Genomic DNA, 26934 nt, shown 5'->3' with positions numbered 1-26934 from the left:
GAATCTTCATATTTGTTCTACCAGACACATATTCCAACGCACTATTGTGTACCCTCCTGTGCGAACTCTGGGATTACATTGCGGTTATCTGCACCAACATGACATCGAACACACTATATATTCAATGTATATCGGATATATCTCTCAAAGTAACTGATTTTTATGCACGAAGCGAACCGATGCCAAAGAAGCAGCAAGCGGCATTTCTGAATTATATCAGAGCGATTATATATGATTAGGGACACAATGACTCAGGTGGGAACAACTATTTATAATAGCACTGTCGGCGGAAGATCAACGGTGTTGCGATGTGTTAAAGGATTTCAGCCATGTCCGACATTAAACCAGCAACGCGCGGCCTCTTGAATTCATCACTGACATCAGTAACGCGCCATTCATCGATGAGCAACTTAATCGTGTACGAGAATGTGATCCTAGACACGCAATCTGATCACGGTCTTATGTATTCGTGAAAAATGACATAAATTACGAAACAAGGTGACAAAGTTCAAGTTCAAAATAGATTTATTCTGGACTAGAATAACACATGGACGTACATGAATAATAGTGCGATAGTGTATATAGTAATCTTCACTGAATTATAAACAATGAGGTGTGAGAGATATTTTGCATCCGCATCCTTCAACCCTAGAACTCTAATATAAACGCAAGCGTTTAATATAGTATACTTAGGTTACTGGAATATATGGACATATATAAGAACAAAAGAAATGCACCAAGAGCATATATGTGATTGACACTAATTTGCATTAGTAATTTCCTCACTCTCAGGCAGTCAGGTTTGCATAATGTGGCCATGTTTGTATTAGGCTGTTAAACATATGTCCAGGACTGTCAAATGTTCTTGAGGTAGCTCTATGTCCATACAGCGTATAATTTGCAAGTACATTTGAAGTCAGAATCCCACATGATATAAGGCTATTTATAGCCTTCAGCGCGGCATCGCTTGGAATAACGTCATTGAAGTTCCCCATGACGGCAATGGATACTGAGATGGAATTCCATCCACGCGTGTGAGCACCAACCCTTTTCCATCCGCGTGCTTCATACGCCATACCGTCATCCCCAACCACAAATGAGTAGCCAATATCGTCCCAGCCTGTGGATATACAGAATACATTATTAGCGAAAGATCACCAAGATCATTTTGTTTTGCATTCGTCTGCAGCAATACACTCACCTCCGCCATATATTTTTACTGACTTTACCCACCCACCCCCAACCGGCGGACATATAAGCTGCAGTTAAGAGATGGACGATCTACACGAATGAAGATCTAACAGCAGATTACTTTCTGAATGTGGTTGATTATGAGAGTCATTTTTTTTTACATGGAACCTTTGAAAAGGGTCATAGGAATAAAATAACAAAACATAATAATGCAAGGTTCCCCTCAGAAAATTAATTTGATTAGTTTTGTGCCGAAATACAACTTTTAAGTGTCAGACTGTCCGCCTTTTAACTGCAAACTGCGCGTCTGTTCATCGCCATTTGAAGAGTTGTCGCAAGAAAAAATAATAGTGGGATGTTAAAATTTTGTATAATACTCCATCTAATAGCTATTGACAACACCAATTAAATATACGTGGCATGCAAACTGACACGATTATCTTTGTTTAATAAGGCTTCTTACAATTAAAAATAAACCCACACGTATTAATAACAGCATTTTGCCATCTTTGCCATCTATCTTAGGTACTTATCGAAAACAGTTGCTTTGATTATTTTAGAATTGTCAAACGTATGTCGCAACACATAATAAAATGAAATTACTAATAACAATTTAAAATGTGAATTTACAACATTTATTAGAAGTATTATGAATGTTGCAATAAGACTTAATCACAAGTCAAGTCATACTATTATTTCAACACATATTCACAATCGATTGTGTATTCATTAGCAATGATGATAAATGGTGAAAAATTGTATCGGTACTGTTCTTTATAATTTCTTAGTGCTTTATTCCTGTAAAGGACGAGAGCTTTCGCAAATAACGAAATTGGTTCAGAAATATTTAAACTGCTAGCCATATTTGCATCATAAATTGAACTTCTGCCTCTTTGTGTGTGCGTGTGTATGTGCGAGTGTGTGTATGCGTTTGCCTGTGAGTCAGAAAGAAGGAACGACTCGCTTTTTTCGAAATAAATAATGGAAAGACTATGTTTAAAATGTTTCTACGGATATCGAGATAATTAAGTAAGTGTAAATTGCAAATCTAAAGGATGACCATGCCTCCGAAGATATAAGATGACGGAAACTTATATTATTTAACTAAAAGCAGCACACAAAATGAAAGTATCGAGGATTTCGCTTTAAAAACTGAATATATATCAATGAGGAAGTTTTATGTATCGCAGCGTTTAAATGTTAGATAATTATAATGCTTGTTCTCAATATCATCATAAGAAAAGAGAGCTTATTTTAAGTACCATCATAACAAAACAGAGCTTATTTTAAAGGCTCTTAGGAACTCGCACCGCACTTATGTTTCCCATTTTTGAGTAATAGCATGATACAAAATAGATCGTATTAACGTCTTCCACAATAACTACATGTGTATCTGGAACCATGGCCCCATGCATTGTCTTTGAATTTTCACAATTATATTACCAAATCAGAATGGCAAGGAAAAAGGTTTTTAAAAAAGATGCATTGAGATACAATTGTACTTTTCTTATATTTCACTGATACAAACAAAATGATAAATAGACTGGAAAAAAAAATATTTTAAAAAGTATAGCGATGGTTGTATAATGCATTGATCAATCAACACGCGTACTGGTTTATACGTAAATATGTTGGTCAAAATATGCAAATATAAATATATACGTGCATAAATGTGTATTAACAAATACGTATCAAAATAGATAAATTATATCCGTGCACAGTGTCATGTTTATTGCCCTGCTGAAGAAGTAATCATTCTCACAAATATCTGGAACTAATCTTGTATTTAAAATATGTTATTTTGTCAAAGTGACTTTATATATATATATATATATATATATATATATATATATATATATATATATATATATATATATATATATATATATATATATATATAGATGGTGGTTGAAAGCGATATATTCTCGAACGTGCAATATGCTAGCAGTTACTTCCTTCAAATTCAGATTGTAGGAAAATAACAAACAAATTATGCTTGTAGGTCAAATAACAATTAATTAGGCTCGTAGTTAAACTAATAATTAATTAGTATTGTATCTCGAGAACACTCACAAGTTCCGATATCCGTTAAGGCAGAGAAAAAAATGAAGAAAAAAGGTAACATAAAATACATAAACGCAGAACGCATGTACATATATAAAACTTGATTAATTAAAAAGCGGCGGAGTTTAGAAAAAAAATTTTTTGTATCCCATCAAGCCACGTCACGCTGCTATCAATACTTTACAAAAGGTGTTTTTTATATACTAGATAAAAATAAAATAAATCGTATAAGTTTGTGTATCTTAAACAATTTCTGTGGGAAGAAACAAACGTAAAACAACATGTTTTCTACAATACGATCCAATATCGTTTATTTATATGGTTCAGCGCTAGGACATGGATTATATACAGTTGCATTTAATGACGTATATTATATCGATATAATCAATATAATCAGTGGTATACGCCTTCAGTGCATTAGCTTACAGCTTTTATTATTCGTTTCAATTTAATTTTAATTCCTATTTTTCTGAATTGTCAAATCAAGTGTTTCCGTCGTAGCACATTCCTAATTATATTGTTTTTGTATGTTACTTAACTGATGTGTAATGATTATGTTGACAAGAAAGATATGCAAAGCAGTTAACGAAAAAAGTTTTCAAAGTTTGATTTCGAAAGGAAAGCTTTTGCCCTCTGGCTTTGCCAAATTAATGACACATTATCATGATCTGATTTATCCGCAGGTTCTTAATATTGACTTTATTTTTATATCTTATTTGTATTTTTTATTTTCTTGCTACTTACCTGAATATTATGTTGTTGTTTTGAATCATAATGTAGATACAGCTATTTTCCAATTTATTAATTTCATTTTCTTGTAATAAAAATGTTTCCTTCGAAATTTAGAATTAAAGTTTGAATCAACATTGTTTTAGACATAGATTGCAAACGAATAACCGCAGATTATAGACTCCCAAACAAAGTTTAGTAAAGGCCTTGCAATGCAGCTGGTATTCACCATTCCTGCGTTATAATAAAGTTATACTATATTTTTATGTTCAGTTATGGTGTCATTTTAGAGAAGAAAGCATGCATTTGGGCTGGGTTTAAATGATCGTATATTTCCTTTTACGATTACCTTATGTATCAGCCGGTAAAACTTACACGTGAATATATTATTCTGCATTCAGCTGTAGACTTAATGTGTGCATATTCTTTCTATGTTCTGCACGGTAATGTGCGAGAGGATTCTTTCGGTAGCTTTTCCGCAGCAAACAATAGAAACAAAATCCGTATCATAAAATATAAGATACCGTTAGCAGCAGGGAAGTTCTACAGACCAGACTCCCAGACCAAAATAAAGCCTCCTACAAGAACTTTCTCCGTAGAAGCCTCAGATTTCGAAAATAACGCTTCCCACGAAAATTAATTTGCGTAAATTCCCCCTAGAGTGCAATTTTTGTGAGCAAATTACGATGATTCTGGACAAGGAAAAAAGGGGGGGGGGGTCTTTGCACAAAGGATTTGGCTGCCAAGTCTCATGAATAAATTTGATCAAGACCGATTCGATATCTACTACGCGGATCATGAAGATTAATCGTGATAAAACCATGCGGTGTTGCCTGGGCGCGGCTGAAGAAATTTTTGAATTTGTTTATGTCCATGTCGCCGTTACACCAGGTCTGATGAATATTTCTTAGCGTGTGAGTATCAACGCCATTGAAAACTGATAAGATATTGCAATTGTCTCTAATAACTTTAGGAATTTGCGTATATCGCTGCGTCACGTAAATAACATCGGTGTTCTTGTGTCGGCCACGCGAAAATATCCTAGCCGGATTAGTTTGCTTATCCAGCATAACATCATCGAATACGACAAGATTATTAACATCGCCATCTAAATTTTCCACTGATGGAGCTTCATTGATGTCTGTGATGAATTCGATTGTGCCTTCGTCGGTATTGTCGCTAAATTCCTTTAGCACTTGATAACAACGCTGATCATCAACGGACGGCGCAACTAAATATAATTTGTCCCATTTTAGCCATCGCATTATCAAATTTAGCAACAACTGCGTCTTTCCAGAACCAGACGGGCCAATAATTATCATCCTTATCGAATTTGGTAACACCGCGTTGTGTTTCACCTGCTCGCGTCGCTTCGTGGCGGAAAAATCAATTACATCCATGTTACTAGAATATATGGATCTATATTGTGTTAAGTGTCGCACGCGCACAGCTACGATAAATCCAATCGAAATTGTCACACGCAATAACAGGAACGCAATTGCAGGAGAATGCGAAGTTTGTAAGACACGCAAGTTCAGATTTGTAAAAAAAAAAATAGAAGAACCGGAGGAGACATTACCGCCTCCATGAAAAATCTACCTGGGTTGCCCTGGGCGAAATATCCCGGAGAAAAGCATCTGCCAGGATACAATTACTGCGGACCCGGAACAAGGCTCGATATAAGACTCAACGATAATAATCAACCAAATCCCGGCGAAGATCCAGTAAACGCCATCGATAACGCGTGTTACTATCACGATCTTGCGTATCGTAGTGGGGATTTACAACAAAGACATCTCGCTGATATTAGGCTAATTCATGCAATAGACGCGATTCCTGACAAAAGTTTCAAAGAGAAATTGGCAACCTGGTTGATAAAAGGCGCGATGAAAGGTAAATTAGTATTCGGTGCTGGTAAATAATAATGGAGCAAATATATTATTCTCCGCGAGGATTCTGGCGAGGAAAATCAGCAATAGCCAAACTCGCCAAGGCCGCTAAAGTAAAACAATCCGTTGCTGAATCGTGGCTATCGAAACAGGCAGTCTGGCAATTATATCTTCCTCCGCCTAAGAAAATACCATATGCGAGTTTCACTGTCAGCGTCCCTAATGAAGTTCATCAGGCTGATCTTATGTTTCTTCCTCATGATACCGTTGACGGAGTCACATACAAATACGTATTGACGGTTGTTGATATCGCAAGCAGATACAAGGAAGCGGAACCGTTATCGAATAAAACAGCAACGGAAATTTCAAAGGCATTTGACAAAATTTACTCGCGATCTCCGCTGACCTGGCCGAAGCTTCTTCAGATTGATCCAGGACGAGAATTTCTTGGCGCGGTTACTTCATTGATGAAGAAGAATAATGTTAAAATCCGACGCGGTATAGTTGGTGTTCATCGTAATCAGGCTATCGTTGAAAGATTTAATAAAACTCTTGCAGAACGATTATTCGGATATCAGTACGCGCGTGAATTTATTCAAGATAATCGATCTCATGATTGGGTATCGAGATTGCCTCATGTGATTAACGCGCTAAATAACGAAGTAACTCGAACAATAGCAATGAAACCCGCAATTGCAATTACAAAATCGAATATACCCCTAAAGCGAGATTCCACAATTCCACCTGTGCTAGATAGCGTCACGGTCAGGTATTTATATAAAGAAGGCGAGGCCGAAGGAGGAAGAAAAAGAGCAACCGATCCAAACTGGAGCGTTACAACACACAAAATATCCGCCGTAACAAGATCATCGGGAAGACCAGCAATTTATTTCCTAGATTCGCTAGCGCCACAACGCGGATTTACCAAGGAGGAATTACAAATAATACCGAAAGATACTCAACTACCGCCAGCGTCATTAATGTGAAACCGAATTCTACCTAACTGAGATAATTTTCTTACTCTTGACACGGCTAAATACACTAAATTTGACCAGGAAATTCTATCATCGACGATCCAAACTTGACCATCGACGGTTAATCCCTGCGATGAATGTATCGTTGTTGCATATCCTAATTTCCATGGCGATCTTTCTGCGTTTATCGCGTCATTAACAAGATTAATATCAACAAGAATAATATCGTTCAGTACCAAGATCTTTTCCTCTCCGCAGGGTAAAGTAACACTGATATTTTGTTTCCTGGTATCAGCGGGCCTGTAACATAACGGCACCTGCAATGTTGGAAATTTCTCGCAATGCAGCTTGAATAACATTTCCTGAATAACATCACGAACAATTTTTCTACTAGCAACGATCAAATGATCGGGACGCCACAAATTAAGAAAAATATCCATCGGAGTCTCGTCGATTATTCTTCTCATCACATCGCATTGAAACTTATTCGGTTGTAATCGAATTATTTTCTTAAATTCAGTCAGTAAAATATCATCGGATCTATAATCGGCGTCGATTTCCTCATAATAGTCAACGAAGTTCCTGAGCCACTCATGAGGAGATTCTCCATCAATAGGATCAGGCTGGCCGTGATCTCCGCACATTAGCACGGCGGTATTTTTCCCCTCCAGCCAGATCAGGAACGATTTTAATACAACTAAATTTACTGTGCAAATTTCATCAAATATTATAATTCTGTTGATATATTTATTTCCCATACGAGCCGAATCCCATAATCCACCGCTGTATTTGAAATAACTGTGATACGTGCAAGAACCAACGCCGCGTTGCCTTATTTCTCGCGCTAATCTGTGAGTTGGAGTCAACACGATCATATCAGATTTTGCAAATAAATTTATCGCTCGCGTTGTTTTACCGCTACCACCAGGACCATTCATGTAGACGAATTTGTTACGTGAAATCGGGTCAAATGCAGATGCAGCCGTCGATATTTCCTCAAATTTATCTCGATGAAATTTATCGCAATCTTCGACATCGGCGTCCTCACAATAATCTAGAATATTCTCGTTTTTTATCCTCCAAGTGCCCCAAGAGCCATCGGCGATTAAATTATCCAGCCTATACTGGTATTTCTTATCGATATAAAACGAATCCGTTGCGACCCTTACCGCGATATCAGAAAATTTATTTATCATCGACAGTAAATTTATACTCACATAAGCTAGCATCGAAGACCTCAAATGCGTATACTGCGCTGATTCTCCATCGAGATAGCTAATTACGGTACCCAACTTTACTCCGTCAATAATAATATTCTCTCTGTTGCAGAATATTCCACGCGATACCGTATCGGCAATAATAAAGTCCATTTCGGCATCGTTGATAAATAACCTAGCGTGTCGGTGTTTATGATCAACGGATCCTCCTTGAGTAAATTTGCCAATTATTTTTCTTCCAATATCCTTCGCGTTTTCACAATCCGTCGGCAACCACACTTCAGTTTGTTTCCTGTATGATATAATCGCCTCGCTAACCGTCAACGATATTAACATTGACGAATCCAGCATATACCTCAACAACACCGTAGGGACCCATCTGCGTTGAGATAAATGCCGACCAAACCAAATATAACAAATTTTATGTAAATTTTCAGCAAACTCGAATGAAGTAACATAAGCGAATCCGGTCATGACAAAATCAGGTAACGGTCCGTTAATTGCTACCCTTGTCATTTCGTTGGTGGGATGGCCGAATTTAGCAAAATAATCCGCACAATCGCCATATCCAAGGAAACTTCCAGGATAGCACGCGCTCATGTCAACGGAGATCATATCTTCGAAATAATACTTGGTATTCCACAATCCGCCATGGCCATACTCGATACAACTAAGTTGAATATCAGCGAGGTATTCGTTCCTTGTAGGTTTCCACGAGTTTCTTTCTCTGGCAGCGTGAGCAGCAACAGACGGAACAGTAAAGCAGTTCATTAATAACTGATCGGGATTTGACGAATATTTCACCGCGATATTTTTCATAGATTCATGTAATTTTTCATCTCGGTAAATATCTCCTCGCGGCAATATAAATTGATCATATTTTTCTTCGCTCGAGAATAACCAAACCGATATCGGATCAGATGCGGCTAATATTTTGATATATCTGAGCATGGCATCAGAATTGTCCTTTGCACCATCAACGGGATAAAATTTAACAACCCGATCTCGCGGAAATATCATTACCGATTGCGACCACGCATGTGAATTATGATCAACAATTTCGATTGGAACTCCTCGAGATCTATACGGAGACGAATATAATATTTCTCCCGATAGCGTTTTCACGGTAATAGGAAATTTAAGTTTCTTGCTCAACACAGCTACATCGTCAATCGATGCGCCATCAACAACTGTCTTCGCCTATGAATTAATTTTATTCAATCTCAACTGGGTCAGACCAGATCCACGACGAGCGTTTTTCATATGCTCGATAACACGCTCAGCCACGCAGTTTATCATCGGCGATTCTTTCATCGCGGGTAGATTTTTCATGTCAGGATTATTATTCAGCCGATAAATTCCATAAACAACAGCGCTAGATGAATACGCCCTGCCATAATAAGGACCGTCAATTCCCAATAATAATCCTGGCTTCGAATTTTTATCAAGGATGACGTTTTTCTTACCGCCACGCACGGGATCTCGTTTATCGCGAATAATCCAAGTGTCGTCAGGCATTTGTGCAATAAATTTTATCCCAAAGATAAATCGTTCTTCCTTGTGTTCGGATTTTATATGCTCTATTATCTTCTTGGCCCGCTCCAGATTCATCGTAGCATCAACAGAGTTAGTTTTCCATGTCGACCAAGTGTGAATCGCCCCATCATCGAAAAATTCCTTCTTGGCACGATCAACCTCAGGTATAATATATTCTGCCTCATCAAGATCAAATGCATCCATTATTATATTTTAGACAAATGTTTAAATTATATAATGCGATGCAAATGGATACCAATCGGATCAACAAAATCATGCGACAAATCCTGCAGAGGCGATTATTGTGGCGCTCATATATATGCAATTCGACGAGGCAGTAAAGGACCACAGAGGTGTTTAGTTTGTCAAGTTGGCACGCGAGGGAAAACTCGGTTGTGTTTATCCTGTGGAGGGAAAAATTATCGAGAATTGCGGCGATATTATGAAAAAAGATCCTCGTCGATAATAACTTGTGAAGAAGATTATATTAATCGATTCAAGGCAAATTACGATTTAGACAGATAGAATATTGTATATGAATCCAGAATCAGCGATTCCTGCAATGAAAATCACACACGAGTTTAGATCACACCCAACCATCGAGGGTTACGAGGCATCATCGGATGGTATTGTCAGAAACATCAAAACAAAGAAAAATGTTGGTAGAGTCGATAAATTTGGTTACATAGCACATAACTTTAGTGGAGTAAATTATCTTTGTCATAGGTTTGTATACGAGTGCTATCACGGACTAATAAGAATCGGACTTGTTATCGACCACATTGACGGAAATAAACTTAACAACAAACTGTCAAACCTTCGCGCGGTAACTCAAAGTGTAAATTGTAAATTTAATGGCGGATATCGATCAGCTAAGGCGGTAAAATCATTAAATCGAGAAACAAATGAAGAAATTATATTCACGTCGATGCATGCAGCTGCAAGATATTTTAGTATTAATAAAGCATCGGTGCGACGAGTGGCAGAAAAAATAATCAACGCGACGTTTTCATATAATCTCAGCACTTGGATTGAGTTTTACTATATTCCGATAATATCCGAAGAAAAATAATTGAATATTACAGGATTGTTATATATGGACGAAGAAAATATAAATAACATCATCGAAGCCATCGATGACCTGAGAAAAAAAAATATAAATTTTCCCTCGGAGTTGGACGCGAATAAAATCCGATCCGAATTCGAAACGATTGTTCAGGGGAAACTTGAATATAAATACACACTGCCGTCAGAGTACAAATTAATAAAAAAGATCCAAATCGCGATGTATCAGTCACTTGCGACTGTCAGCGATGATCGCGTCGAGGATTTTGTTAAATTATCTACGCTGGTAGAAAAAGCTAGATTGAGATTATCCGACGAATATGAATCAAGAAAAATTACAAGTTCACGTGTCAGGCAGCTAAAAAAGCTGGTCGATGAAAAAGCGAAAATCGCAGACTCTTGAATCTTGAAGATTTCTGCAACAAAAACAAAAACAAAAATTAAAAAAATCTTCCAATTTTGAAAATTTCCTTGGATTTTATTTATTTTTTTGGCCCATTTTTCCCCGTGGACAGATTCGAAGATTCTCACGATTTGAAAATCCAAGAGTCAGAGACTCTCACGATTTTACCAGCAGATTGATACTTATCGTTTCCCCGCGTATATCAAGCAAATTTCCGTTCTGATCCGTTAGTTTGAAATTTATCTTCGACAATAATCGATTGTGACATCGCAGATAAAACGGATTTACTGGCTCTTTTATTATCAAATAACCAGGAGAGGCGCTAGGTGAAAACGAATACAAGATAAATCCCTGCTGTGCTTGATTTGACACAGACGCATCTGCGTTGTAGCTACCTTCAACGACATCCGCGTGAAGATAAATCGCGATAACTTCCGTTATGTTAACGATACCTGGCGAAATATGCCGCCCTTGCCCGGCGGGATCGTTATTGTGTTTGAGAATTAATTCCGATTGTATTTTTTTAGTCCACGCGGCGTGTAACTTCGGAAATAAATCATCGATGGTATCAGTGACGGATTTTCTCAATTTATCAACATCATAATCGGGAAATTTGAAATTTGGTAGCGTTTCCTCGGTTAATCCAAATAATCTCATAAATTTTTGTTTTTCTCCTGAATTTTTGGTCAACTCGAATTTGCTAATAGGAAGAACATAATCGGCAATTGATATATCGTCGACTATCGCCTGAATAAACATACCATGATAATATTCAACATCATTCGCGAGTTGATTTAAAATCTTCACGCGTCCGATAATTTCGCTACATGAGCCCGATTTATTTAAGATGCATTCATGAAAGGATTCCCGCAATAAATTTAAATGTAATTTATGTTCTTGATTAAATTCGTCGAGGGTTCTTCTTACCAAGACACCGTCTATGGGGGTCATTATCCTGTTAATGTGGGTAGCGTCGAAGATTTCCACGCCGGGGGGAATTTTGGGAAGAACCAACCACGAGAGAATTTTTTCGTCCCTAAAAGTAAAAGCGAACATTAGCCAGTTAAATTTGTGGTTATTCATGAGGTTGATGGCGCTATCGATCAGATACTTGTGTTTGATAGTTCCGTACCATCCTTCATCGGTGGTAAAATCTGATTTTTTTGGCTCCGGTTGCTCTGGAGGAGCTTCCTCGTGCCAACCTGGAATAATAAAATCTGGTTTTTCTGGTTTTACCAGAGGTGCGATTTCAGGCCAACCTAATATGGTCCTAATCGATGATTGGTAAATATCTACCATATATGGTGATTTCACTTCTATCATCGATGACAGTGTTGGATCGTGCGAGGATATCTTTATTCCCGGAGTAGCATCGCCGGTTATATTTGATATTCTACTGGTAAATTCCTTACCTAGTTGCTCAATTTCGTAACTGCCTGTTGGTATACCAACGACAATCCAATCAGGGGTTCCATCGGGTTTGTTTTCGTTGGCAAAAACAAGCGAATTATTCGATGATAATCTACCAAATGATTTCGATCTAACATTGGGCCAGCTGTTGTAGACACGCAATTGTGTTAACGCAATTTCTTTGGCGCTAATTGGTGTTGAAAAATTAATGCTAAATTCAGGCTTGGTTGAGCTTAACGATATTAGTGTTGTTGTCGGCGGTGTCGTGTTTGTCACGATCTGGGCTAGTTCGGACATTATTGATATTCATTTGTTCAATCTCCGAGTAAATACTGATCATTGCCGAAAATTCTAGATCGGAGATAACGCCGTCATTGAGACTCTCGGAAAGTAACGATGATAATTTTGAATACGCGTCATTGACCTTGGTTAGTTTATTCTTGTATAGAGACAATTTCTCACTCGTGCACGAGGATATCTTTTTCGCTACGATATTGAGAACACCAGCGATTGTTGTTGTTGACGAGATTATTATCGTTGCCACGATCGGCGCGATTGTTGTTACCTCGGATAAAATTATTCCCGCGCCGGCAACTACCGCGGATACTGCGTACACGGCGACGTCAATGGTAACTAATCTACGCTGGTATTTTTTTATTTTTGTTTGATATTCGTCTAGGAGTTTTTTTAGCGAATCCTGCCATGATCGCGCCTGATTGTAACGGTAGTCAGATGCGGTCATTTATTAGTATCTACGATAACAATTACGGATTACCAATTGTGTTTATCCCGGAATACCAACTGTTTCCCATCCCGATAAATATTCGAAAATTACAAAATAATTAACCGGTCCTGTGGTGGTTCTATCTGGCGGTTCTAGATCGCATGACGTACCGACATCTTTATTTAGCGAAATAATGTTGTTGTTGTAGGGTTTAACGCCATTTTTCAGCACACGATAGGCTATACATGGCGGCCAGTATTAATGGTGGAGGAAGAACCCGGGAAAACCCCGGAAAGAACCACCGACCCACGAGAAGCTACTGGCAAGCTTTCTCACATACCCACATTAGCCGAATCCGAGACTCGAACCCACGCAGACAGAGGTGAGATGGCAGTGATCCTTAACGGAGAGCGCTTTAGACCACTCGGCCACTCGGGGCCCCAGCGAAATAATAAAAAAATAATAAAAAAATAATAAAAAATCCAGGGTAGAATTCATGAATTTTACGGTTTTGTCCTTGTATCTTAAATTTTATCTCGGAAATAACATATACTCGATATACGCCGGTAATTGGTACGGTGAAATAAAACCCGGTGCTGTATCCAGGGTCCCAAGTATAATTGTATGTCTTAAACACAAATGGCACATTGCAGTTAAGATTTTTTGTTACCACCTGATCCGGCACTTAAAAACGCGCCAATTTTGGAAGATTCAGTGGTGATATTTTTGTGTTGATATCGTTAATTTTTGTAGATGCGTCGAGAAGATCCTCGTTGACTTTTTTTATTTTCTCATCTGTCGATTCACGCGCCGCGTTAAACCCCTTTGTAAATTCGGGAATAACAAGTTCGCTGAGTTTATTAATTTCCTCGCTGATTTTTTTGTTGAGATCGTCGATTGTTGTTCTCTGACCCAACGAGATATTTATTTTGGTAATTTCCTCGTTGATGGATTTTACTCTCTCGATGAGATCGCTGTGTGATGTTCTATCGGCTTTTTGAAATATTAATGCACGTGCCGCTTCAATATCTTTGTTGATTTGGGCGATATCCTCATTGATGAATTTTGTTTTCTCGGTAAGATCGTCGATTGATGTTTTATCGATTTTCTGACCCATCGCGGTATTTATTTTGGTAATTTCCTCGTTGATGGATTTTACTCTCTCGATGAGATTGTCGTGTGTAGTTGAGGAGGTTTCGATGAATTTTTTTATATCCTCGTCGAGTTTTTTACTGAGATTTTTTGATACCTCCTCGAGTTTTTTAAGATCGTTAGTTAGTTTGTTAAATCTTTTTGTTATTTTATCCTGGAAATCATCGGTTGTTGCCTTATTGGACTTTAGAAGCATCGCCGCTGATAACTCTTTGTCGGATTTTTCCACATCCGCGATATTGGCCTTCAGGGGTAACTCCGCGATAATATCGGTAATATCAGCTATAGATTTTAATACCATCTCCGATTGACGAGTAAACTGACTGATATGATCATTATATTCTTCTCGCTTGATTATATCAGTTATTTTCACGTTGCTGGTGTGTAATCTTCCCTCGGTATTTTGAAAAACAGCAACTTCGCCAGGATCTACTTCTGACAGCGATAGGAGATTGTTAATATCACTCTTGGTTGCAAATTTTGATGTATCGATGTCGCCTGTTTCTGTTTTTTCCTTCCTGTAGAGGGATCTACCGTAAATATCAACCATGATATTTATCTATGGCATATTCAAATACAATTTTGTGATACGGACCGGATGATTTTGAAATTGCGTCAAGAACATTAATTGACTCCGGGCCGCATATCGGTGGATCCGCTAATGTTTGTGTTGGAAGCGTCGAATACCAAATTGGAAGTCTCAGCGAAGACACGTAATTGATAAATTCATTTGGTGGCGCTAATCCATACGAGTCAAAGTAAATAACTTCGCGAGGATTAATCGCGTAGGCAACCCAATGCGTGCCAGGGCCGGTATTTTTATCGAGATTTATTATTCCTGTCTCGGTAGGGTTTGGTTTTTCTGGTAGTTGATCCCGCATAAATACGCCTCTGAAAAATTTTATTTTTTTATTCTTTGCTTCGCTAAGTAGATCTAAATTTGAATAGGCCGTGCTAATCTTAGGCCGGATCCGTATGGGGGGCGTCTTAGATAAAGGCCGTTTCCCTTTTTTTACCGTATCTCCCTCCGGTAATTTTACTTGTCATTGCGGAACCTATTTGGGAACCTATACCTGTGAGCGCGCCTAATCCTAGTGCCTTTCCAATCGCCGGAAGAGCCATTTTCACTAGCCCCAATAGAGGAAGAAATCCACCTACCTTGACCATATCTCTGACGGCGCCTATGGAAAGGCTCACATAAACACCGGAATTTGCTGATTTGGCCTTGGAAAAACGTTCACGTTGACCTTTAGTTAGCGATAGTTTGTTAGGTCCACCATGAATTTGATCGTTTTTCAGTGTTAATTTCAAACCGCATCGCTTTGATATCGCTGATTGGAGCTTTTTTATCTGACCCGGGGTCAGAGTTACACTGACGTGTTCGTATGGCATATTAATAATCGCTTAATCTAAATTTGGAATTTGTCACATGTTCTCGACAGGAGCGTCAATAATTCTCATTCTGCCGCTGATGCCTTCCAAGATCATTGTTCTATCACCGAGAATCACCGCGATGGCTCTTGCTACTTGTCCACCTGTGTTAATTATGGCTTTGAAATGGATATCAACGACGGATTGTTTTACCAAATCGAGATGCTCCAGGGAAAAGTAATAGATAGGATAGCGAGTATTAAAATCTATCTGTGATATTTGTAATCCTGTATCGATATTTTGATCGCGTCCCATGAAACTTAGCAAGCGATGATATGCGCGGGCCGTCGAATAGGTGGGAAAATCAATTGATATTTCCTCGGATGGTTCTTGTTGGCCGTTTATTCTCAGTGATACGTTTGTTGCTGCGAAATTGTCAAATATCATATGACTGAGTTTGATCGTATCTATTTGTGTTTTGGAGAACTATAAAGATATGCCTAGGTGCCGAAAAGCCCTGCTGTGATGCAATTCGCCAGGTAAATATTCCGTTGATATTAATATCGGTAAAGTCGGTTGTTGTTGTTAACCAGGACATAACGGATTTACCACCTTGATTCATGAATGATAATAATTTTTCTTCCTCGAGTAACGATGGAGTTATCGCTGGCATCCACAAGGTAAATTTGTTTAGGATTACCTTGCCTGCATCAGGAACAGTATTATTGTCTCTCCAGATAGCTCTATCATTACTCGCGGGGTCTCGAATAAACGAAATAGTGTGTTTCGCTCCGAAGATAACTTTTCTGAAGTGTCTACAAAATCAAAAAATGTGGGATAGTGGAATTGCACAGGAGAATCTTAAACTAGGACCAACCAGCATTGTTTTCCGCGTGGCAAATCCGAGATTGTAATTGGGATTGGTGTCGATCATTACCGCCATCTGGGTGGCTGGATTAGCACCAGCTGCATCATTCGGTATAGCGAGATTATACTGGATATGATCTGCGCTGTCGTTAGTATCCTTGGCGAACATCATACTAGGACCAGCTGACCTGGTAAAATCATCCGAGTATCTGGCCATACCTATCACCGTCGTTGCGACATCAGCGTTATCTGTAATTGATTCAATTTCTCTTCCATCAATCGTGTAGGTGACGCTCTTGAATAAAGCCATAATTCCGTTATTGACAAATCCAACTTTGGAATCTGCTGGATAATCGGTATCATTAACTCTCCTTATTTCGCCACCAAATTCGATATATGCCTCTGATGGAAGAAAATATCTCGTTGTGTCGTGAACTTGAATTTCAATGCGATTAGGTGCATTTGGTGTCACTGCGTCGTATGAAAAATACTGGAAATCACGCACGGAGGTGTCTCTACCTACAGGCTCGTCCATGTCGAACACTTCATTTGACACTTGTGCGAACATTTATTATTAAGAATATCATCTAAAACGAAGACCACTGCCTGAAATGAAGCTTGTATTTACAAGATTTGTATTAGCAACTTCCTTTGCTAGATTTGTCTTAGCAACTTCCTTTACTAGATTTGTCTTAGCAACTTCCTGTGCTAGATTTGTCTTAGCAACTTCCTGCGCTAGATCGTTTATTTTTTTATTTGCTGCGTCGTTTATGACTTTGCTGATTTCGGGTGGCATTTCTCTGGTGCTAGGTAATTTGACGGGTTGTTTTTTGCGCATTAAATTTAATATTTTACTTTTGACAGCATTGAAGCCCTTGCTGGCCAAATTACCGATACCAGAAATTGCAGTCTCGCCGATCTTTCCTATTGCTTTTAACCCGAACTGTTTGATCACGGGTCCGATTTTAGGTATTATTCGCGTAACGAGACTTTTGACAATATCGCCGAATCCATTGCCGTGTATATATTTGTATACGGGCAATCGAGAGTTTACTACGCGGACCTGTTTGGGTCTGCGCTGATGTTTGTGAACAATCATGTTATTTCAATTATGTTGTTTTAATCGATGAGTTCATCGACGAGTTCCTTGTAAATGTGAGAGTTAATGATGCCACCGCGGAATAATCGCTGACAAATATCTGAAGCCTCGTTGATTATTTCGCGAGAGTTATTTCCAGCTCGTTTTCCTCCGATTAATACCTCGAGGCGAGACACGTCGTTGACAACACTATCAGGGCAAATGGTATATCCGCTTCCTGACTTTGGTTCTGGACTACTTTCCCATCCCTGAAATATATCTTCCTCTTCTTCCTTTTCTTCTTCTTCTTTTTGTTTTATTTTTTCTAGAAAATTTTGGTATCCCGGGTCATCAAGATTGACGGATTGTTTCTTTGAAGCAAAATATACCGCGGGGATCCAATTTTCTTCAATAAATTGACCAACGCGTCCAGATTTCATGTATTTGCCTCTTTCACCAAAGCCAATTCTGGCAACGTTGATTAAGGTATCCTCGTCGGTGTTAAAATAATCGATGGCATCTTTTTCAAAATGTTGGTGAGGAAATTTTCCCGAGATATTGGTTCCTCTCTCTGTTGGGGAAAATACCGGAGGTGTATCGGGAGATGTGATTTGGGGTATTTTCTTTGTTTTCAAAGATCGCGGTGTCATCGGAGATTCAGGTTTTTCTTCCACCTTCCGAGGTCGACTAATATTATACGTAAATCTATCCCGTGCCGATTTACGAAATTCGTTAAAAATCGCGTCGCCCTTAGTTATCCTGGATAAATTAAATCTAGCTCGGTATATATTCCTGATCCAAGCATCTCGCGATTTAATTTTTTTTAATCCGTCACTCGTTAAAAATTTCGATCTAGCATAAAAGGAATCCTCGGCAAATGCGCCAAGTTCAATAAGAGTATTACCAAATAATTTAAATTGCTTTTCCATTGTTGTCCAACCATCATCAGTAAATTTATCTTTTATTACTTCCCGAGGTGTTCTACTGCTTTCCTCTTCTTCTTCTTCTTCTTCTTCTTGCTCCGGTTGTTCTTGAGGCAATTGTGCTTGTGCTTGCATTGCTCGTGCTTGTTCTTGTCCTTGATGAATTTGCTCAAGCCGACCCGGTACTACTCTAGTGTGTTCTTCGATGTCTCTCGTCATGGGAATAAGCCCGCGCTTCCTGAGTTCCTTATCTTTCTTTTCGTCGCCGTATGCGACCTGTTCGATTGCTCCAGTGACTGGACTCAACAACTTTGACGATATCTCACCAAGATGATATTGAGAATCTTCGTAATCACGAACTTTTTTCTTAAATAATTGTTTTGTCGGGATAAGCTTCTTCACTGCCGCTAACTCTTCTCGCGCTAATCTAGCAGAATGAGGCTCTCCAACTCTACTAGCTTTCGGACTCATATTATTTTCAACTATATTGTTTTAATGCGAGGTAAAATTAGGATCCGCAGCCAAATCTTTGCAAACTTCGTCGGCACCAGAATAAATTCCCCCCCCCCCTTTTTCCTTGTCCAGAATCATCGTAATTTGCTCACAAAAATTGCACTCTAGGGGGAATTTACGCAAATTAATTTTCGTGGGAAGCTTTATTTTTGAAATCTGAGGCTTCTACGGAGAAAGTTCTCGTAGGAGGCTTTATTTTGGTCTGGGAGTCTGGTCTGTAGAACTTCCCTGCTGCTTACCGTTTCTCAAACGGTATCAAAATTATAGACTTACTTACAAATAGAGTAAACCATACGTTGCAAGAAATAACAATGTTTCTTATTAAACAGTGAGAGAATATTATTCTATATTCTTTTATTTAGTTTAATTTACATTAATGAAGATAAAACGGGGCAGTTCATAGACAAAGGCTTCCCGTTATCGAGAATGAAGTGTATAAGTCTTTCATATCTATTGCACTGTTGACTAAAATAGAATAAAATCACAATTATTTGGTGTAGGTTTTAAGACGTATGAATAATTATTAAATTACCGTTAGTATCCATATGCAAATCCTGTATTCTCCTCATCTCAAGGATACACTCCTGCGAGGAAAAGCATCGTCCCATTGCTGTATGATGAATGAAAATAGTGCTGACGGTCTTATTCATAAAACTGGCACTCCGTGTGGCACGTGCACCCCAGTCTGCACGTGATACGATAACTGAACATGGTTTGGCAAGAAATGGATGATCTTTACAGAGGCTTGTGACATGGCAGGTAGAGTCTATCTGATTATTCAAATCGTTACTATCAGAAGTTGGTTGCACTACAAAAATAATAATACTAATAATAGTACTAATGCTACAAATACTACTACTACTACTACTGCTACTACTACTACTACTAATAATAATAATAATGATAATAATAATAATCATTATTATTATTATTTTTATTATTATTATTACAAACAGATATGACATAAATGGGTCTGTGGAGATAAATGATCGATGTACTGAAATGTCCGTACATATATGGTTAATATATGATTTGTGTATGGAATTATTCAGTACGATTACTTGCAATATCATAACCAATCCGAGAAGTATAAATACCACTAATATCACATGGGATGAGAATTACCTTCCACACCATGACTTAAATAAATGACGCAATGAATAAAAGCAAGAACTACTTCGCACGTTTATCATTGCTGCTGTGATTAGCAACATCATTATGAGGTACAAACATTATACGTTTGTATACACATTAGTCTTAAAATTAGTATATCAGAATTGTGTAAAGTTCCAGAGAAAAGGACGCAATTGCTGGAGAATAGATTTGGTACTGCTGAACTTGTACTATTAATTCATAATACGTTTATCGACATTGACTTAAGATAGGCGTTTAAGCTGATAGCAAACGTTACTTTAAATTTAGCACTAAGAGTTTGAAGCAAGACTTGAATTTTGTTAGAAACAAACTCATTCTTGCATTTAATATCATAATCCGTTTGATTGTTTCGTTTAATATTTCATTTGGGTGGAATTATTTATTCAAAATATTATTAACTGGAAATGCGAAGTGCTCATCGATAATATTTTGGAACATTACTCTAGAATTATAGTGATTTCAGGCAGAAACAGTTTTGGAATGTATTTTTGTGATACTAAAATGACTGGTTAGCACATCGCCACACTTCAGGCCACTAGTCCACTAGTATATTAGTATATTAGAGACTACAGGAGCATCACATGTTAAATATTGGAATTAATTAGGAATACCGATGGAATTCAGCTGGCACTTTATACATTTCAACTTTTGATACATATTGTGTGACTATTTGTGATTTAAATTTTATTACTGTATGTTCCCTTTACATTTTCACGTTACATTATGGGGAAAAAATATTTCTTGAATTTTACACAATTTGTCTGCTTTTGAAATCTTCTGTTACCTAGTTTAAGGACACAGAGTTGTACTACTATCGAGAAAATCAAACGCAATAACATATATATATATATATATATATATATATATATATATATATATATATATATATATATATATATATATATACACCAAACTCTACAGTACGATGACTAAAACCATATTATTTAAAAGAAAGCAAGACTTTTATTTTTCTTCTCCAGGAAATACAATGTTAACATTCCGGCTAATGAACAATCGTTCTCATTTGATGTAGGAGAAACTATCGATATTTACTTCCATTTTCCATTAAATAACTATTGTCAACAGCTTCACTAATGCATGGATGATAAATTACTGACTATTTAGCCTTTCCAGCACGTATGTTTAAGTTGTTTTATCATGATGAAGCTGAGGAAGAAAGCATACAACAACAAAAGAAAAAAAAGGAGGAAATGCAAAACAAAAGTAAGTAAAGGATTCAATGTGAACTGACTCGATTAAGTTGAAACATGATTAAGAGACCAAGGTTTGATCAGTCGGTATTTAAATACTTTGTGCTGTCACGTGGGTTATATTGTATTATATAGTGTATGTACGATTCTACGGTTTTATGAAACGTAGCAAATAATTAGATTATCAAAGTTAGAAATGAACAATTTTGAGAGCAACTTGCAGCATTATGAAGTGAACCCAAACTAGTCATTATAAAGGTCTATGAAAGTCGTAAATGAATTAAAAGTTCGTCACACATTTCAGTACCGGAAATACAGTGGTCCTCCAAGAACCGTGATGTTTTCTAGATGGTGTTGCATCTACAACACCATCGATAAAACATCACGGTTCTTGGAGGACCACTGTATTTACAAGAAATACTATTGATCTGCACCCGTTATAAATTATTCGAAGGAATTATCTAATTCCTTCGAATAATTTATAAAGGGTGCAGATTATTAGTATAGTCCAAATAATGAGCACTTTCTGTTTCCACTGGACAATCCTAACTAATGTGTTTCTTCACAAATAATATCTAAGCACAACATACTACAAGTCTGCATTCTAACAACGGGAACACAATAAGTGTAAAACAAAAATGTTATTAATATGAATGCTTAATTTTCTCCATATATATACTACATAATGCGACTGCATCTCGCAATATACCTCAAGTGACAGCACACACTAATGTTGCCTCGACATGGGTATATTCACGTGACCTAGCGCAACCAATGGATAGTAACATAATTATTCAGAAAACGTCGAAGCGTTATCTGTCACAGAGAAATTAAGCCATAGGTACCATTTGAAGTCTGACAATTACGATTAATGTTATTAACTGTCAACATATACGCAAACACCTATTTATAGATAATATGCAGTTTGCGTTCTTAACATGTCCAGGTCACGCACACATATTTATAACATAAGTTATTCTATACAGTTTACAACCATGAAAATATTACGAAAATAAAATACAATCATATATCAGGAGTTACGAAAATTACAGAGATACATAATAATCAAAAGAGACAATACTAATTTAGCTATATAAAATTTAAAAAGTACGTTAATTAAAAACATTAACATTTCATACGGCGCTGATGATAATTCTAAGTTGAATGTATATAACATTTTCCTGGCAGTCAAAGAATTTACGTCACCAGCATTTTTTTTACGGCGCATAACATCCTGTACAGAACACGGTCGCATACACTTCTACATTAGATATCGGGATGGTGCAAATGAAAGCAACAACAGTATACCCAAAGGATGGAAATACCCACTTTGATCAATTCTACTAAATGCTGATAAATCTCATTATATTATTCTCAAACGTATGTTGACATAATCAATATCGGACAATACATCTTAACATGTTTAAATATGCTAGACTAATTAATCAATAACATGGCACACAAATATATCAAGGTCTGCTTTAGTAAATCTTTTGCCCCTAAGCAATCATCAAAGTAAAAAATACAAAACCTGAGACAGCAAGTACAAGCATCTTGGTCTGCAGATGAAAACGGTTTAGATATATGACATTGACAAACAACAAACATGTTTCAAGTAAGGCTGGATATTTTCGAGTTACTTCACGTATTACAGATGCAACCAACCTGCCATAAAATGGTATATATATATATATATATATATATATATATATATATATATATATATATATATATATATATATATATATATATATTGTGCTTACTGTTACTCCACATCTGTAGATAGTACTGTAAGAAAACGCTTATTTGTAAATAGGATGTTTACATGATTAACTTAAATCCATGATAGCAGGTTGAAAATAATGTTCACATAGCGCACGAGATGAAATTATACTAAAAATATATGTTTACAATTTGATTGGAAGTTTCCATTACAATAACACATTAGTTCAAGTGAAAAAGTGTTTCAGTATCATTTAAATAGAAACTCTGTGTGTGCGTGTGTTGTTTCAAGAGTATCTAAAAAACGGTATTACACATAAAACATGTAGCATTCCAAGACAGGTTTAAACCATCTTTATGCTAGACAGAACCATCAAACGAGAGGGAAATGAGTGCCTGCGTACCTTCTTACTCAAGTGATTCTACTTGGAAATAACCATCATTATTTCATTGCCTATTTGATCACTAAATCATCCACTGAACCGCATTCGCTCAAAAGTTATTTTCTGACAATTTGGCAGACCCTAGGATCTGTTCAGATTTCTTCTAGGAGACATGGAACCCGTTTTCTTTTCGTAATGCCAATGAAAATGGTTTTAAAGCAACCGTCCACAAAAAAACAACTGCAAATCGCTTTCTCATCTAATGTTGGATCAATATTACCTACATATAATGTGTATGGTATAATCATGCAATCACAATTAAAGCCGCAAGCAATTTCACCAGCAGCAACATCCACAACATCAATAGGATTATCGTGGCTAAACAGTTGCTATTATCATATATGAATAGCTGTCTTTGACATTTTTATCTTTTGAGTTCGCATTTCTTATGAAAATTAGAGTACAGCCCACAACACAATTCCTACCTAAGAACTGGACATAAATATATGCCATATTACTACTTGAACACTTGACATCTATCTGTCGATCTGTCTAGCAATATATATATATATATATATATATATATATATATATATATATATATATATATATATATATATATATATATATATATCCATCCATCCATCCATCTCTCACTCTCTGTCTCTCTCTAGCCGGTCCCGTTGGCCTATTGGTTAGAACTCCTGCCTCGGATGCAGGAGGTCACAGGTTCGAACCCCAGCCGAAGCATACAAAAGACCTATAAACATGATACTAACATCTGCATCGCTAGGCGCTCAGCATTAAGAGGTTCGTGTTAGCACTGGTCGGCCTGGTGTCAGGATAATGTGACTGGGTGGGACATCGTACTACATGTCTGCGGCGTGATACCACAGGGATAGACATCTACATAAACTGCCTCACTGCAGACATCGTAACGATATGACTGAAAAATTGTTAAAGCTACATTAAAAATTCAGATTATACGTTCTTTCCCTATCTTTCTCTCTTTAAATCTATCTACCTGAACACACATCTTTATTTGATTAAAATTGTGTGGCTCACCGCTAGGAAAATCAGCGAGTCTAGGCACAGAAAGTAAGATTTAACTTTCATTGTATCTATAATGCTCTTTCAGACAAGACTAAGCCACATAATTTAAGAAACGTAATGTTTAATTAAATGTTCCAAAGACATGGTTGGAGAATGTTGCACAACTTTCAAGTCATTTTGAAAGAAAGCCTATAAGAAATTTCACATAATTTCAACATGCCTATTCCAAGAACGTCGACCATGAACATCTTACTCTCCTATCAGTCTAGCAATTTGTGTCATATAGAAAAAAAATTTAATGCGGAAGCCACGTAAAACTACGTTGAGATTTGCTGTCTGCTTGTCAATTCAGCCTTTTCCATGCAGCTTCTTCTTATGATGAATTGAACGGCAAACCAATGGCTGTAATATTCGATACTGTTGATATCTCTATCATCTTCATCGGCATATATGTTTGAAAACTTGTTTAGACAGCGTTGTCAGGATTTGTTTGAATTCGCTTTATAAAATGAAAATTCTTCTTACATTTTCATTGACGAGTTTGATAATTAAATTACTTTTTGTTACGTCCTATAAAACTTGTTGGATTTGCTTCACTCTGTTTTTTAGTTCATGACCATAGAGTAGTAAAAGAAATTGTTTTTCTTTCAAGGATATTGATTTCTAAAATATTTATGAGAAACAGAAATTGTTTTGAAAGTTACATTCATTTCATGTCTGACATTTCTTTACTTTAGGTCTCTTGATTTTAAATGGTGTGCAGTGTGACAGTTCATTGTGATGTCTAGCACTGGAGCATCAGCATGATGTCCCACCCAGTCACATTATCCTGACACTAGGCCGACCAGTCCAAACTCTAACGTCTTAATGCTGAGCGCCATTTTTGTAATTCTTTGGTATGACTCGGCCGGGGACCTAACCCACGACCTACCGCATCCGAGGCGGACGGAGCGGTCACCTATAAGAAAGTAATATTTTGACATGATAACATGGCACATGTAATACATTCCTTACCAAATAGATTATTACTCAAAATTAATACTTAATATTACAAATTGTTCCAAAAGACAGTATAATCTTAATAATTTTTACCAGTTTGATTAACGTCATATATGGTCACTTGTTCCATGGTTGTTGTAAGCTCTCTAACATTCCTTACGATGTTGTTGATTTCCCTCTTATGGATTCTTTTGATATTACGAGAGAATAAGACGTCAAAGCCATCTTCAGGTATCTCAACACGTTTTATTTCTTCCACCATTTCAGCATATTCACCTTCAGCATCAGGCATTTGTATATCAAGCAGTCTTCGTTCAAATGTATCAGCCTTTCCAGATTTTTGCATGACCTTAAACGTTTCCAATTTAGTCTGGACTTCAATCCCACAGGCGCCATATAATATTGATGATGAAAGAATGAATAATAACACACTGTAAACAAGTCTATATTTTTCCATAATAATCCTTTGCTATATGTTGATAATGATTTGTCTGCCTTACAATCCTTAGGTTCTTCCAGTAAAGTCGTTAGAATGTACAAATTCAGAAAACGTAATCCAGTTATATCTAAACGATGTTCCTATCAAAACCTGTAATATGCAAGCAGGCCTTTTGAAGGTGAATCACACATGATAAACCAATCGTTAGGGTAGGAAGTGTTTATCGACAATGAATATTAGACCAGTTGCAAAGGCAGACCGATGTTATTGACAAGTCGATCAGTGTAAGTTTATATGAAGCATGATGTAATTACTGCAGGCGTTTGGGTTGGGATATTTCGAAAGAAGGCGGAGTCAGAAAACAGGGCAATGATTGTTGCAGCCCTTTTCAATATAGGAAGATTTTGAGCTTAGAGAATGATTGAGTTAATGATACATCAAACAAGATTGTATATATTACCGACTAATTTAGGTCCAAATGCAACATATATATTGATACACGTAAGACCAAACGTATATAATAAAAGAGCATAAAAGGGAATGATGGATAATCGAATTGGCTTTACATTCACACTGAAGCGGTGTTGAGCATTCTGTACTGTATCGTTAATAACAAACTACACTGGAAGCTACATTGATAGCGCATGTAAAATACATTATCGCTCCATAAAGGTACCATTACAGGACTAGTTCAATGATATTGTTGGAGCATCAAACTCATGTGACATATTACCATTGAATCTTCTTTGCTGATACGCTCTTCTACGTTTACATTTCCTTTCTCTGTACTATCTTATATTTTTCTGACAGTAAAATAACTGACTGCCACTTTAGATCCCAAAAATCATTCATCGTACGTTTGAAGC

The 26934-nt window shown here is 37.1% G+C and overlaps 1 protein-coding gene across 1 annotated transcript; it reads right to left on the bottom strand.

Moving 5' to 3' along the window:
* Positions 1–582: 582 nt before the first annotated feature.
* On the bottom strand, positions 583–26075 carry LOC149783396 (peptidoglycan recognition protein 1-like). Its single transcript, XM_089933104.1, has 3 exons — positions 25723–26075; positions 19639–19914; positions 583–1120 (listed from the first exon to the last, which is right to left on the bottom strand). Exons 1-3 carry the CDS (start codon positions 25973–25975, stop codon positions 789–791), a joined length of 861 nt encoding a protein of 286 aa, XP_089789230.1. The 5' UTR covers positions 25976–26075; the 3' UTR covers positions 583–788.
* Between the last annotated feature and the right edge of the window lie 859 nt (positions 26076–26934).

The sequence above is a fragment of the Sinohyriopsis cumingii genome, chromosome 14, assembly GCF_028554795.1.
Source record: "Sinohyriopsis cumingii isolate HCF-2022 chromosome 14, ASM2855479v2, whole genome shotgun sequence".
Taxonomy (NCBI): domain Eukaryota; kingdom Metazoa; phylum Mollusca; class Bivalvia; order Unionida; family Unionidae; genus Sinohyriopsis; species Sinohyriopsis cumingii.
This window is presented reverse-complemented; position numbering and strand designations above follow the sequence as displayed.

Bases quoted from the DNA above. Each gene is read 5' to 3' on its own strand.
- LOC149783396 (XM_089933104.1), bottom strand. From the start codon at position 25,975: ATGCAAAAATCTGGAAAGGCTGATACATTTGAACGAAGACTGCTTGAT. The intron at 19,915-25,722 runs GTAAAAATTATT...TTATTTTTGTAG, and splicing joins ATATGACGTTAATCAAACTG to TGCAACCAACTTCTGATAGT. The intron at 1,121-19,638 runs GTAATTTAATAA...GTATATCCACAG, and splicing joins TTTGCATATGGATACTAACG to GCTGGGACGATATTGGCTAC.